This window comes from Pelodiscus sinensis, chromosome 14 (genome assembly GCF_049634645.1).
Source record: "Pelodiscus sinensis isolate JC-2024 chromosome 14, ASM4963464v1, whole genome shotgun sequence".
NCBI lineage: Eukaryota > Metazoa > Chordata > Testudines > Trionychidae > Pelodiscus > Pelodiscus sinensis.
In genome coordinates this window covers 43,196,898-43,212,320 of record NC_134724.1, presented here as the reverse complement: position 1 = coordinate 43,212,320, position 15,423 = coordinate 43,196,898, and the positions used below count along the sequence as shown (strand labels likewise).

General features: G+C 39.4%; 1 protein-coding gene across 8 annotated transcripts in view; it reads right to left on the bottom strand.

The window, feature by feature from the left end:
• BNIP2 (BCL2 interacting protein 2) overlaps positions 1–15,423 on the bottom strand; it is a 33,614-nt gene that overhangs the window by 15,055 nt on the left and 3,136 nt on the right. For 7 of the 8 annotated variants that reach the window (XM_075897692.1, XM_075897690.1, XM_075897689.1 and 4 more), the window contains 6 exons: positions 10,819–10,952; positions 8,193–8,260; positions 5,174–5,341; positions 2,325–2,501; positions 1,208–1,310; positions 843–974 (listed from right to left, as the gene is read on the bottom strand). In XM_075897692.1, the coding sequence (XP_075753807.1) occupies positions 843–974; positions 1,208–1,310; positions 2,325–2,501; positions 5,174–5,341; positions 8,193–8,260; positions 10,819–10,868 (698 nt within the window). In that variant the 5' untranslated portion in view covers positions 10,869–10,952. The remainder of the gene's footprint in view (positions 1–842; positions 975–1,207; positions 1,311–2,324; positions 2,502–5,173; positions 5,342–8,192; positions 8,261–10,818; positions 10,953–15,423) is intronic. The other variant, XM_075897693.1, reaches the window with a different exon arrangement.

Sequence of the window (15,423 nt, the reverse complement as noted above, 5' to 3'; positions counted from 1 at the left end):
CATTCTTCCACACATTTTAACAACCTTTCTCCAAGAGAGGTAAGAGTGAAGTCCTATTGGGAAATAGGTGTCTGGATAGTAAATGAGATAAAGGAAAATAAAGGGAAGATAGTGGAAAAAAGGACTGTTATAACTTATCTGAGACCATTGCCAATGTGTTTTGGGGGAAATGGACTGCTAACAGCAGCTGCCTCAATATTTTTGCATCTTATACCCACCCAGTATTACAGAGTTGCATATCTACCTTTCAGATAAGTTAAATAAGAAATTTCAGATCCATAGAATTCTCCTCCACCCCACTTGTGCAGCCTCCACGGGATAAATGCAATCTAACTGCAAGCTCCACTAATGGGATCTCTTTAGACTTTTACTGTAGACACTCATAGGAAAAGTAGAGCTGGAAAGAAGCTTTTTTTACTGGCTCTTTTTACAGCTGTGCAAGAGATTGCAAGTACTTTTTCATTCTAAATCAGCTTTTCTTTTACAGTTGATACTGACCTGTTCAAGTGATGTCACAACTTTCCTGCAAGACTATTCAGGAAGGTAACTTTAAATAAGACCATACAATACACTGTGAAGCCCTTATTCAATAGTAATTCACAGGGCAATTTTATGATTAGTGGAAAGAATACTGACAAGCATTTCATTTGAAATTAAACAACACTTTCCAGCAGTATTTCTGCATTGGGGTTTCAGAGCCTAAATCACTCAAAAACGAAACAGGACAATTGTTTCAGGATTCAATTCACAATATGCTAATTAGCAATTTCCACAAATTACAAATAATGAAAGAAAGGTGATGTAAAAAGATGTCTAGATGCTGTAGTAAAATTTAATCTTACCTTCTATCAATTTGCTGGTAACATTTCCTGAGCCAGCCTAAACTTGGCATTTTTCTCCGTGTCGTAGCACCATTTAAGTAAACTATAATATAGTTCTCTGCTACTAACAGTTCTAAAGTGCCAATAACGTATCTGTAACAACAAGTAAGGAGAAAGCTTTAAAATGAAAAACTATAGAGAGATGGTTAATGTGCAAATGAAAAAATATTTTGATAAAGGCTTGAAGTCTACAGGAAAAAAAGTCACAACTAGATTATTTTGGTGTTTCCTCAACATAAAATTTCATGTAAAAAGCAGAGACACCAGTAGCCCTTGATCATCTACTTCATTTATGGACAGTTCTTAATGGCAAAAAGAATACTTACTTAAACAGATTATCCATTAAATATCTGTAGTTAGGCTGACTGCTTTCAGGCATAAAGCAAACAGTAAACACAACAATGGCATTTAACCCATCACCATAATAACCTAGAAGGAAGCAAAACGATTAATACCAATACAGTAAAAATAATGAAGACGTCTAATTATATTAATCAAATCTTAAAGTAGTAAACACTGCACTTACTGTGCTTTCTCCATCATCTACTTCAAAATGCTTTACAGACGAAATAATGGAGGTGCAGAAAGGCTAAAAAGACACCACTGGTTTTAAATAATTTTGAGTATTTTACTTACCGTTACTTGGATAGCTAAAAATTACTATAATGAAAGATGTTCTATAACTTCTATTGGTATGTTTAATTTATGTATTTGACAGCATTTGGAAGTAGTCAGTTTCCCTTCTAATGGATTTTTACATATATATAACAGCGGAAGACCATGACTATAAAACCAAAGTTTATGGAGCTATATACCTATCTCATAGAGCTTGAAGGAACCTTGACAAGTCATTGAACCTAGTTCCCTGCCCTTGTGGCAGTATGAAATACTGATCCTGACAGATTTGCCTCAGATCCCTAGATGGCCCCCTCAAGGACTGAACTCACAACTTTGGATTTAGCAGGCTGATGCTCAAACCACTGAGCTATTCCTCCCCCCCCCCCAAAAGTTGTTAGGAAGTTTACAAAGGCTGCTGTAGCACCCAAACCTATATTTATTTTTTTTAAAACTACTGTAATACAATTGGCAATCTACATACTGAAACGCTAGTAACTAGTCTGTAACTAGAGCATATGTTCAATCCAGAACAGTTAAACATTTTCCTTGTGTCCTGATGTTTTTAATTTATTTTAACATTTACCACTCATTTGTTGTACCGTTTTAGTTTTCACTAGCTAAAAAAAGGTACAGAATTATCTTTATCAAGACTATGATTGCTTTCTTTTAAGCCAACACCCCAAAATAAAACTGCAATTCATGATGTGGAAGATATGGAGGTTCCTCAATTTTTAAACCTTACTACTTTTGTCTGTCCCCGCCTCCCGACTCTGTTGAGTATCAATTTGTAGGGCCCCTCTCTCAGCTCAGGTCATTAATCCTTACCTCCATGACTGATAACTTTTTTATAGGGTTCAATTGCCTTCATGTCCACCCTGTGATCCTGTTCTCCAATCCTGAACATACGCCAGCGTCGCCCATCATCTCTCTCTTCTGCAGCAGTGTATTCAGGAAGCGAACCTTTTCTAATGACTTCAGTAGTTTTTGGTTTTGGAAGATCATCTGTCAACAGTAAAATATACCTATTATGCATGCTAATGTTCAGTATCACAATCCTAATCAGATTGCAAATTAACCACTTCACTCAGTTTGGATTATTATAATTTTCTATTTCACCAGCCAGAAATAGATGACTTAGTTTTAATCACTAGAAGACACCATATTAGAAGTCAGTCTATACAGTATGCTGATAAATATTAGATTTGACATTTACATGAAGAAACCTGTCCTCTTGGCTGTATTTTATATGGAAGTGACTGACCATTTACATTTTTGGGTATGTAGAGGGCCTTTCTGGGAAAGTACATACACTTTTAAACATTTGTTACCATAAATGCTGCCAAATTAGATATGAAGTGGTTAACTTCAATGATCATGTTTTGTTTGATCAGAGATTTACATGGTGAAGCATAATTTAATACAATGATAATAGCTGGTAAGCAGACATGCAGATAAAGCTGGTAGAAATTAAAGCTAATGCAGATGTTCAAAATAATTGAAATGTATGCTAAGCGCAATCTTCAAAAAGATTTCTTAAATAAAATCATGATTCTTTGAATTTTAGTTGCACAGACCTTACCAAAGGTGAGAAAAACCTACTGCATGTTAGTTGTCTGTTTCCAAGACAAAGCTGTTAATGGAAACTATCCTTCCAGGAAAATGAAGACAGCCGCATTAAAGAAAGAAAAGACAGAAACCCTTTTCAGCATCTTTTTGTAACAATTTAACTGGAATATTTCCTGAATCATGTTTTAAAATTATCCATAAATACCAAACCATATTCCCTAAGACAGTAAAATATGGCAAGCCCACCTCATACTTACATTTATATTTTCTCTATTCACTCACTTCTAATACATTTAGCTTAATTTATTTATGTAAAAGGTTGTTTAAAATATTTCCTAGTCTTTCCTTCCTCCTCTACTCTGTTGCGTATTAAGAATGCTTCTGAATTAAAGTAAGAATGAACTGATTTCTTACAGTACAATATGTAATTGTACATCTACGACATATCTATTAGAATAGCAGCACGCTTCCTTTCAAGAATTATGTATTTAAAATGTGAAGTACATGCTTATAGAAAGAAGAAACATTTTCAGAATACTGAAATATAGTTGTCAACTTTGGTATAAATTGTAAGAGAGTCCCAATGTCGGAAGGATTCTAGACAGATACTCTTTAATTTATCCATAAGGTCTCATTCCTACAGTCTGATGTTTACATGTGGATTTCTGCACCAATGCAAAGCCCCACTGAATTAATGGAGATTAGTACAGGCATAAAGTTTCACCTACAGGAATCAGACTAGGATCAGGAAATTAATTTTTTGCTATTCTGGCCAACAGTCTTTATAAATCCATAGTGCCCATTTTTCACAATTCATTTTTTTTCCTTTAAGTCAGGGGTGGCCAACCAGTTAGAGACGAAGAACCAAAATAGCTGTGGATGGAGCACAAAGCCTCACATTATATATTTATTTTTATATATCTATAGATATAGTACACAAAATGTAGTGATAAAAACAACAATACAGAACATTTCAGACAAAAACCAATAAAAAAAGTCTCTAGTCATTTAAAAAATTCACAGCCAGTCCATAGATCTTCAGAGAACTTGACAAGGAACAAACATCAAATGAAAACAAACAAACAAACCCTTTAAAAATACAGTAATATTCTCTCACTAAAAAAAGCATCCCCACCATGTATTTTAAATTTAACGCTACTGCCCTAATATGTCCTGTAAGTTTTTTAAAATTAAACTGAACTAAGTAGTAAATTAGCACAATTTCAAGTTCCTGTTTCACTCCATCTTGTTGATCTCTGGTAAGGTTTCCTTGTTTCTTTGTTTTTTTTAAAAAAAACTTATGAAGTTTTTGGCTTTTTTTAATAGTTCTAAAAATTCAGGTCTGTCCCAGACTGCAAATATGAGAGGTTCAAAAACAATAAGGAAGAGACTTATAACTCAGACTAATTGCTTCAGCCTGGCAAACAATAGCCTTTGATTTTTTTTTGAAGAAACATTGTAAACCAGGTAGTTGCTGATTCTTTTTTGCCCTGGAATTTAAATATGACATCTGTGGTGGCTTCCTTATTCTGAATACATGAAGACTTTAAGGTGCTTCAGCACCCCCTGCTCTAACCCAATCCTTCTCCTCTCGCCCAGAACGAGGCACCCCCAGCCCCCTGCTCTAACCCAATGGCCCCTCCTCTCCCCCAAAGCCAGGCATTCCTAGCCTTCCTGCTCTAACCCAATCCTCCTCCCTGCCCCCAGAGCCAGGCATCCCCACCCTCTCCCAACTTAATGCCTGGGTCTCACTAGAACCGTCGCCACGTGTGTCTCCATCCAGGCACTGGGATGTGGGCACAGAGCAGCTGGCTGTGAGCAGTCTGGGCATACGGCTCAGAACTATCAAGACCTGCATTGTTTTGAGCAAAGAGCCGCATGTGGCTCGAGAGCCACGGGTTGGCCACCCCTGCTTTAAGTGTCTAATGATTTTTAGTAGCCCGCTTTCCATCTCTGAACTTCTGATTCTTGTAATCTACTAATTCTCATTCTGCACATTTGATTCTTTTAGTCTTCTAGCTCAGCCTCTCACCCAAATGAAATACTACGGACCTGAGCATAACAGACAACATCTACTGAAATATGAGAAGGAAGAAATAAAGGCTTACCTTCCCATTCAAATTCATTACTGTTCTCGGAAGGAGTCTCTACATCATCCAAATCGATCTCCCCACTCTCATCTAAGTCATCAGACAACACAGATTCCTCGCTGTGATCCAGTGTTAAGCTAATATCTGGAGCCATTAATTTCTTCCTAACTTTGTTTCCATTCACTTCTAATGCATTTGGGAGTAAAAGAAAAGCCAGGTTACTTAATTTGTAGATTATGACTATTTGAAAAAACAGTTGCTGCTTAGACAAAAGAAGTCTTATTAATGCTCATCACCTCACAAACAACATTCCAAATACCTCTCCCAAAAATTAATCATCAACAGAACTTTAAGATTACAAAATTCAATGTTTGGAAGTCTAGAATTTCATATGCTAAGGTTATAGAAAGTTCCTTAACTATGCCTACTAGTGTACACATAAGTCTTTCAGTATATGCAGTGATGCTGCAGCTGTTGACATGAGAGAGATAAGGTATATCAGGCAATATCTTTTATTGGTGCAACTTCTGTTGGTGGAAGGTACAAACTTTTGAGCTACATAGAGCTCTTCTGTAGGTCTGAGGAAAGAAGCAAGCCTAATGAGCTCTGTGTAGATCAAAGCTTGTACTTTCCACCAGCCAATAAAAGAGATAACCTCATCTACTCTGATAATATAATCATAATATTTCTCATATTACAATACTTCTTCCCCCCCCCCCCACCTCTTTTTTAAAGCCACAACCACAGACAGAAAAACAACAGTACTCAACACTAGGGGTGTTAATTGCAGTTATCTGGCTAATCGTGTAATCGATGCAATTTGTATAGACTACTCTACAGAATTAGTCAATAAGGACTCCTCTGCAGAGCTGGCTGGAGCCATAAACTCACTCCTGGGTCATGCTGGCTCTGGGAGCCACCCACGCTGCAGCTCTGCATTTCAAATGCAGAGCCGCAGCATCTCGGACCAGCACGATCCAGGACTGCTTGGTCCAAGCTCGTACGGAGTCCAGCAGCCTGTATGTGGTGGAAAGCCCTATCCACCACAACAGGGAGTGCTGTGAGCGGGGGGTTGGAGGGAGGAGGAGCAGCTCCCCACAAAGCTTGGCAGCAGCAGCCTCCCTTATCCCCCTCTCCGTTGCCTCTGATAGATGCAGCAGGAGGGGGGAGGAGGGAGGAGCAGGGCGGCACCACAGAGACGGTGCTGGGGGAAACTAGCTTTTAAGTAGGCTCCCCCCAGCACCGGCTCCTGTCCGCCCTTCCCCCACTGCCTCTCATAGAAGCAGCAAGGGGGGAAGCGAGTCGTCGATACTGCTCACTAACACTCCTAAATTCTTAATTGGCCAAGGAATACAGGATACTTAAGAGAATGTATATAATAAACTGTGTTTACATAATACATGACATAAGTGTACAACAGTACTGAAACTGCATATGTGAAAGACTAGTTTAATGTGATCTGTTGTATTAACTGCTATTTTCTTCTATTATATGTAACAAAACGGTTACTATATTAATAGTTAAATACATTTTCACCTTTGAAAAATCTTCATATGAACATAATACAATGGCTAATAGCTCACAGATTAAAGAAAGATGGAAGGTTAGAGACTAGGCAGATGAATGCTTAACTTGCTTCAAAAAGTCAAGAAAAATACTTGCATAACTGACATCCGTTGAAAGCAGGGAATGAAATAAAATAACTGATCCAGCACTAGAAATGTCAATACTAAAGCAGACTGTCATAGTCCAGGAAACCTCAATGTAAGCAGGAAAATGTTAAGAAATAAGCAATGCAAATCAATGTGTGGTTTTTTAAGTAGCTGTATTCCCGCTCTCCTCCGACATCTTCAAATTTAGCATCCAGTGAAGTCAACATTGAAATGAGACTAAGAGGAAGAACAGCTACATTGTGCAGTAGAACCTGATTAGAATTTAAAATTGACAGAGTAGTTCATCTTTATTGGTCTACTACAAATTTAAGAATGGTGGGCCATCATGAACAGCTAAGTGGCCCTCATCTCAGTGGACCACAAGATTGAAATCCAGTAGGCGGCAAACTTCATGTGGCCCACTGGGATTCCACTTGTGGGCATCCCACTTATCCCCTCTCTGCCCCCTGTCCCTAAGCCTCTTGGTCATTGGGGGCACTGTAGCCCTGCACTCATTCACTCTTCTCCCTCCCAGAACTTTTGAAGTGCCATACATTGGCTGATTCACACTTCTCTTTCCCTCCTAGAGCTTGTACACAACTAATCAACAGATTCACAGACTCCAAAAGTGCTAAGAAGAAGAGGAAGGAGAAGAGATGGGACATTCCTCTTTCCCTCCCAGCACTTTTGGAGCACCATGAATCACCTGATTCATGCTCTGTCCCTGCTCCTCCTCCTCCCTCCTTGGCTTGAACCCTGTGAATCAGCTGATCTGTGACACTCAAGCTCAGGGAGGGTGGGAAAGGAGCAGGGATGGAGAGCGAATCAAATGATTCATGGTGCTCCAAAAGTGCTGGGAGGAAGGGGGAAGGAGTAAGTACATGCAGGGCTCCAGTTTGCAAGAGGCACAGGGGAAGAGGGCGGAGTGGAGGTGCACGGGCTGCAGGCAGAATGGGCCATATATGTGGCCTGCAGGTTGCCCACCACTGATCTGAATGGAATAATTCATTTTCAGTGGGTATTAACTGAGCTCTGAGTTTACCGTGGAAGTGAAGACAACACCTTCTAGGCCCAATATGTATTATAGTAAACCCAGACATCTCCAGCAGTTCCCATATTTTCCAGACGGGGATCCATTTTGACAATTCAAGAAGACTTGGTGACCCAAGGCAATTCAAAAACAGGGGGAGGCGGAGGGGCAGAGCCACCGGCGGAGCCACTTGGCGACCCTTTTGAAATGTAATGGCGACCCATATTTGGATCCCGACCCACAGGCTGGGAAACCCTGATCTAGACTAAAAACTTAGATTTTATTCATCAAACACAAATATGAGAGTTCAAGCACTGCTTACGCAAGACTTTCTACTCTGTTAAGAGATTCTTACCATGCTGACCTTGATGTCCAGTTGCAGCTAGTATATCTGCTTCAACATTATCATCCTCTGGTAGGGGCCTGGTCCAGAAAGAGACACTTATTGCAAGAAACACTTGCAAAGAATTCAGTGAAACATCCCGAATTTATAAAGTTTAGACCAACACACATACAGATATACTTTATATAAACAAACAAACAAACTTGTGGGTTTAGAATCGGATTGAACATGTTTGTGGTCTAATCCAAGCTATCAGTCAAGCAGAGCATTACCATGGCTGAACAGTGATTTGCAGTTTTCACATGAGCCTTAACAGACATAAAATCCCAAACCAGTAGTTACTGCCTGTTATTAATGTAAGCCCTGAATTGTTCATATTCTTATAATTAAAATATGATGTTTTAGAAGTTAAGCAAAATCAGAAAAGTAAACATAACTTCTATCTACCTATCTGAGTGCATCTGTCTGTCTGTGAGTTGGTTTGTTCAAGATCTCCTAAACTGTAAGAGCTAGGATCACCAAATTTGGTATGCAGTTCTTCTTACCCTAACTTAAACCAAGGCCAAGGTATGGTTGTGCTCAGAAAACAGGAAGTGCTAGGAATCGGACTGTTTTCCATAAAATGGAAATGGAGGGGGCAGGAAGAGGAGGAATGCAAAAAGGGAGGGGCACAGAATAGGGATGCAATACTGAGAATGGCTACTGGGGGTACCTGTGGTACCAAAAGAGGGGCCAGCAGGGCTGGGGCTCCTCCATCTTGCCTGTCTCCAGACTGAGTAAGTTGCCCCCCTGCCCCAAACCTGGAGCCTGCTCTCCCCCGCATCCCATGAAGAGCCCACAGGCCATGGGGGAAGGGGGAGAAGGGAGAGGCAGGGTTACAGAGGAGCAGCTCCTGGAGCCTGGCTCCTCTCTAGACAGCCTGCAGGCCATGGAGGGTGGGGGAGCAATTCGGGAGACCTCGCTATCAGGTAAGTGCTGCCCTGGCTACCTGGGAGAAAACCCTACCCTTGCAACGCCACCCTCACCATCATGGGTGGCCCCGGTAAACTCCCCCTCCACCTCCCAGCCCTCTGTCCTGAGCCCCCTGCGCTAAGTCCTGCACCTCCAACCTGCCTTAACATCTGCACCCCCTCTTTCTGCTCTAAAACACCCACTCCTGCCCTGCCTCACCCCAAAACTTCACTCCAGCCTTCATTTCTAAAAATTCAAAGATTGAAATGTATTATTTTTCATTTATTCCTCTTCTCCCCCAAATTATTTAAATTAAAGACTCAAGCAACAACGAGTACATCTGCTAGTTTTATTATAAAGCACAAAAGGTGTCTCAGAGCCAAATAGTTTAGGTAGATGGTGCTTTATAAATCTTATATCCTGTTAAAACTGCATAAAGTTCTAGTTTCCATAAAAGCAATTTAAAAAATACACTAAGATAATGCAGAAAGTGTTAACTTAATAGTTGAATCACAACTACTAAAAACATGAGACACAAAATTGGAAGCTTCAGTGAAATACAAGATTTCCTTAAGTCTTAGGCCAAGTCTGTACTAAAGCAATTAAAGGGAAAGGAGCCAAATTGGATGAAGTTTAGATAACAGGTTTATAACAAACACTGCATACATTTTTCCTTCTTGGCAGCTTTAAATATTTACAGTACACATTTCACAAAAATGTACTGACTTACTCTGAAGCACAGCTGAAAGCTTCAAATGAAGTTCTATTACCATATCCAGGATCAAACTCAAAGTTTGACCTGATTTATACTGAAGTCTTTCTTCCTTCCTGCACAATTTATGCAGGTGTTTTTCTGGGGTGTTTTGGAAGCGTTTAATGAATTTTCAAAAGCTTGAAAGTATAAATATCCCAAAATTGATTTTCAACTTAATTGTCAACCAATGCATTTGAACTGGGCATTTTCATCTTTGAAAGCATTAGTAAGAATATGTAACACTTCAGAATTATGCAAAGTTACCTTAAAGCTTTTAGTTATAGTTCTCATTGCATGAGTGTGCGAAGTTCACAGACTAACATTTCTCCTTACTTACAAGTTGCTAAGGCTAAGAGCCCTTCCATACTCACTAAGAGACAAGTTCATACATTAAGGCTAGGACTATACTAAAGGGGAAGGTCAAATCAAAATATGCAACTCTAGCTATGCTAGTTACATATCTAGAGTCAATGTACCTTGATTTGAGTATCCCTGCCATCTCTACAGAAGGAGAGCGAAGGGACAAATGCACTTGTCAGCTTCCCTTACTCCTCGCAGGAGCAGCAGCAGTTGATGGGGGTGCCCTTTGAGTTTGATTTAATAAGTCTTAATTAGACCTGGTAAATCAAGCTGGCAGTGTCTATTTTTCCTAGAGTGTATACATGACCTAAGTTCTGAAACCCTTTAAGCCACACTATAGTAGAATCAGTTCTAAAAAAAATATGTTGCTAGTCAGAGTGAATAGTTCACATTAGAGATTAACATCAGACATAGGGGCGAGTGGACTATATTTCCCAAGAAACATATTTGTGTTTATATGCTGTAGGAGGCTAGATGAATGCCTTGCTGACCCAGGTTGAAGTGCAAAGCATATTGCAGTTGATAGCCTTTGTTTCTGGAGGGGAGTGATTGAAATGACAAACAGTCTCTCACCTTGGAAAATCTTCATCTTGCCACTCTTCCTTAAATTCAACACCTTCCATCCTCAATCGGGTCTCAATAGCTAATATGGACTCCTGGTGAGCCAGAACCTTCTATCTTTGATATAGGGGATTAGATGAGAAGAGCTGTGGACAAGACATTTTAAAACATTTGAGAAAACACATACTGACAAAGCACTAGATCAGTGGTCCTCAATGCAGTGCCCCCATCTCTCTGACAGAGGAAGCAAGGGGGTGTGGGTGCGACTAGTCGAGTCACTACTTGACTACTCAATAAGCATATGCTCATCGGATAATTGACTAATCAACGAGGGACATGAATGGTTATACGGTGGGGGATGGAGCAGTTCCCTGCCTTCTTCAGGCAGTTCCAACCCTGCAGGGTAAGCTGTGGGCAGGGACACTCTAGCCAAGCCACCTGCCCCCCTTTAATTGCGTAACTGGTTAAATTTAAATTTAACCAGTTAACCAAGTAAACGTGATATTACATTCCTACTTTATACAGAGAACTCAAGAAAAGATGAGAGCATCAAAACTGAGTTGGTAGATGAAGGAAAGCCAGAGAAGAATGATATGAAGTAGAGGGGGACATTTGACCTGGGGACCATTATGCTTTTGCTAGATAAAGTCAGTTCTTTTCTATGTGGCTGCCCATGATGCCATGTCCCAATCCTGAAAGGTGCACAGTATATCAGAAGAATATATTTAAACATTTTTGATCTGTCAGTTTTAATGTGAAGTTGTAACAGCTATATTTCTGAAGCACCAAAGGTGCATGCCAATTTCTGGTGTTCTACAGAAGATTCTAACACATCGAAAGTTATCCTTGTGTTTAACAATAAAATTCTTCTCCCACAGCCACAGTCCAGCCCTCAGGTCACACCTTGCTTTCCTTATTGAACCTGGCTCAGACAGAAGAGCAGAGTTTAGCCTACAGAATGGAGACATTAAAAGGGAGATGAAAGAATGAGCTACTTGCAATTGGTCATATATATGCTCCTGGGAAAGATACCTGACACTAGCACTGCATGGGGAATCTGGAGACAACTTTCTTAATCATGTCAGTTCCCTTGCTCTTTTCCCTGTTCTTCTTGCTATTGATTTAATTCAGTAAATAAGTGATACCAAATACAAAATCTCCTTCTGTGATGGTGGTGATTTCTTGGAATTAGTTCAGCAAAGCCAACTGAAAAATTTCATATTGCTCTTTTTGTTCCTCCTTCTCCCCTTATTGCCATCATTGCAGTTTTATCTCAACATCTTACTTTACAAGACAAACTTTCACCACCTTTTCCCCTAAGATACCCCCCTGGACAGCAACAATAGTGTAAAGGAGGGAAGCATTATATAGAAGATTTTAAAACTACTTATTCAATAGCTAGAAACAGAACAGAATTATTCTCAGTCTTTGCAGTCCCTTTCATTTCATCGGTTAGAGGTGGTATAATCAACTCAAAATCTCTAACTACTGATGGTTTTAAGACTAGTCTAGAATCATTACAGCCTTTCTATAATTGAAAACAGCATTTACATCACATGATTCAAGTTTAAATGCTATTTCATCAAAAATTACTAATGCAATACACTTCAATTTTACAGATAAAACTGATCAGGAGCATGAATTGCTAAAATGAGTATTGAGGAAAAATGTTACATTGAAAACTTGAGACTCCTGATAATTTTGCAAAGCCATACAACATATTGTATAACAACGGCCATACTGGGTCTGACCAAAGGTCCATCTAGTCTAACGTTCTGTCCTCTGACCGTGGCCAATGCTGGTGCCCCAGAAGGAATGAAACAGACAAAGTAATCATTAATCCACTCTTTATGTATTCCCAGCTTCTCACAAACAGAAACTTAAGGACACTATTCCTACCCATCCTGCCTAACAGTCATTGATGCACATATCCTCCATTAATTTATTTAGCTTTTTTTTAAACCCTGTTATAGTCTTGGACTTCACAACATCCTATGGCAAGGAATTCCACAAGTTGACTGCATTGTGTGAAGAAGTACTTCCTTTTGTTTGTTTTAAACCTACTACCTATTAATTTCAGTTGGTGACCCCTGGGTCTTGTGTTATGGGAAGGAGTAAACTCTTCTTTATTCCCTTTCTCCTCACCAGTCATGATTTTATGTCTTTTTTAAAACTGAAAAAAGTCCCAGGCTTCATGATAGCCATTCCGTATCCTTAATTTTTTGTTGACCCTTTCTGAGCTTTCCAATGGCCAAGATGTCTTCTTTGAGATGAAGTGATCACATCTGCATGCTGTATTCAAGATGAACAGGTCATGGATTTGTATAGGGGCATTAAGATATTCTATGTCTTACTCTCTATTTATCCCTTTCTTAATAACTGCTAACATGGTTTGCTTTTTTGACTACTGCTGCACAGACTGGATGTTTTTAAAGAACTATCCGCAATGACTCCAAGATCTCTCTCGAGTGGTAACAGATAATTTAGTGGTAACAGATAAATTTCCCCATCATTTGATATATATATAGTTGAGATTGTTTCCCAGTATGAATTATTTGCATTTATCAACATTAAAATTAGTCTACAATTATGTTGCCCAATCACCTAGTTTTGTGAGATCCTTTTGAAGCTCTTCACTGTGTGCTTTGAACTTAACTATCTTGAGCAGATTTGGACCTTCCTGATAATAGAAGTCAAATTTCACTAAATAAGGTTTCTAGGCAAGTGAATTCAAATACTAATTTAAGTCATCCTGGTAATATTTCTAAGCTTCTTATGAACTCCCATTAGACCATCTTTATGATTTTGCTATTGTTTCTTTAGAATCTACAATTGTAAATAAATCTTAAGTCATATTTAAAAACTCATGGCAACATTTTTGATGTTCTATACTTCTCACATATTCGTAAGAAAATTGATATATAATTTAATTTTACATTAGATTTTCATACATCTTTGTTTCTTGCTAACATCAATGCTAGTTAAGAAAGACAGGAGGTTCTTGTACATCTCATCTAAAGATTTCTTGTCATTCTGATTTCATAAGTTAATCAGAATGTTGAAGATACAGTCTTACCTGAAGAAACTACTAGTTTTTTATTTATTAAAAAGTAAGCATTCAAGGAAGTGTATCCTTGATAGTTAAAAGGAAAAAAAAAGACCTCAGTACTAAAACACATTCATCTTATCTCCTCTCACATGCTAGAGAGAGAGAGAGAGAAAAAGAGAAACTAAATTACGTTTCCCCCCTCCCCCCACCAGGATTTGTATTCACCTTTGAGGTCTGTGATTTTGTCAAAGGTGATTTACGTATATGACATATTGACTGTTGAAGCTTTTATCCTTCATATCTAATACATAATTTATTATAACTTTATAACCATTATTTGACTATGTTGATGAACTGTAGACTAGAGTTATTTAAATTATTTAACATGTCTGTGAATATTTTCTTATCTTTATAAATTACATCTCCTCTTGCACATTCACTGATCGTGTTTTGGAACCCTCAAGAGGAATGCAAACATTGCTTCAATGGGGGGAAAAAAAATCACCTGTGTATTTTTTAATTAACATCAGCTGATTGAAGCTTTCATAAACTTGTAGCATTTTTGTAGGATCAATATTTGGACAAAAGTCATTCCACAATTTAGATCAGGGAGATAAAATACTATCAATACAAAGGTAAAACATTTCTTTACCTGCGTAAGTGAGTGCAGGTGCACTTTTTTTTTTAGTTCTGCAAGAACTAAAAGTGAGAGAGAGTCATATCAGCATCTCTCATAAGGTTCCCACTTGCAAACGGTTCAACCATCTACTGCTTTGCCACCTATTATTAGGACATCTGCTTTTTCGATCTGATGTAGATTTTGGATATTACAGTTTACTAACAAGCAGCAACACATTTCCTTAAAAAATTTCAAGAGATTCTCTCCCAGGCTGAACCTTGTAGGGAAACACTTTGTTAAGTCTCACAAAGTTGGTCAACCAATAGCGTCCAGCCAAACTTTTCTACGATAGCTAGGGAAGTTAGATATTGTGTAATTGAATGGTGGTGTAACCACATGAAATCTTAGCCATTACACTATTTTATAGTCCCTGGAGGAGGGGAGGGGGAAGCAGCAGCCAGTGCACTCACAGACTCACTCCAGGGGAGCCCTCTGCCACCCTGTGCTGCTAGCTCTGTAAGAGAGACAGCAGCGTAGGGTGGCATGCGGGAACCAGTCCACCCAGGGAGCAAGTCTAAAAATCAGTTCCCCACACAGGCCAGCTGCCTGTTAAGTGCAAGGTGGCAGTAGCCCTGTCCACTGGGGTCTGAGCTCCCCACAGTCAATGGCTGGCCTGCAGCAGCAGCCCATCTGTGGGGAGCTCAGACTAGGGATGTGAAGGACTAGTCAACTATCAGATAGAGGCAGCAAGAGGGGGGGGGGACAGGGACAAAAGGGGGTATTTCAAAGCAGCAGCGCCACATGGAGCCCAGGATGACCCCGTGCTCCTTGCAGTGCTTTCACCTTTGAAGTGTAGCAACAGCCCTAGGTGGAGGCACCCTATCGACTAACTGAATAGTCGATGCATAATAGAGGAGGCTGTCCAAGGTTCTTGCTGGGTTGTGGGATA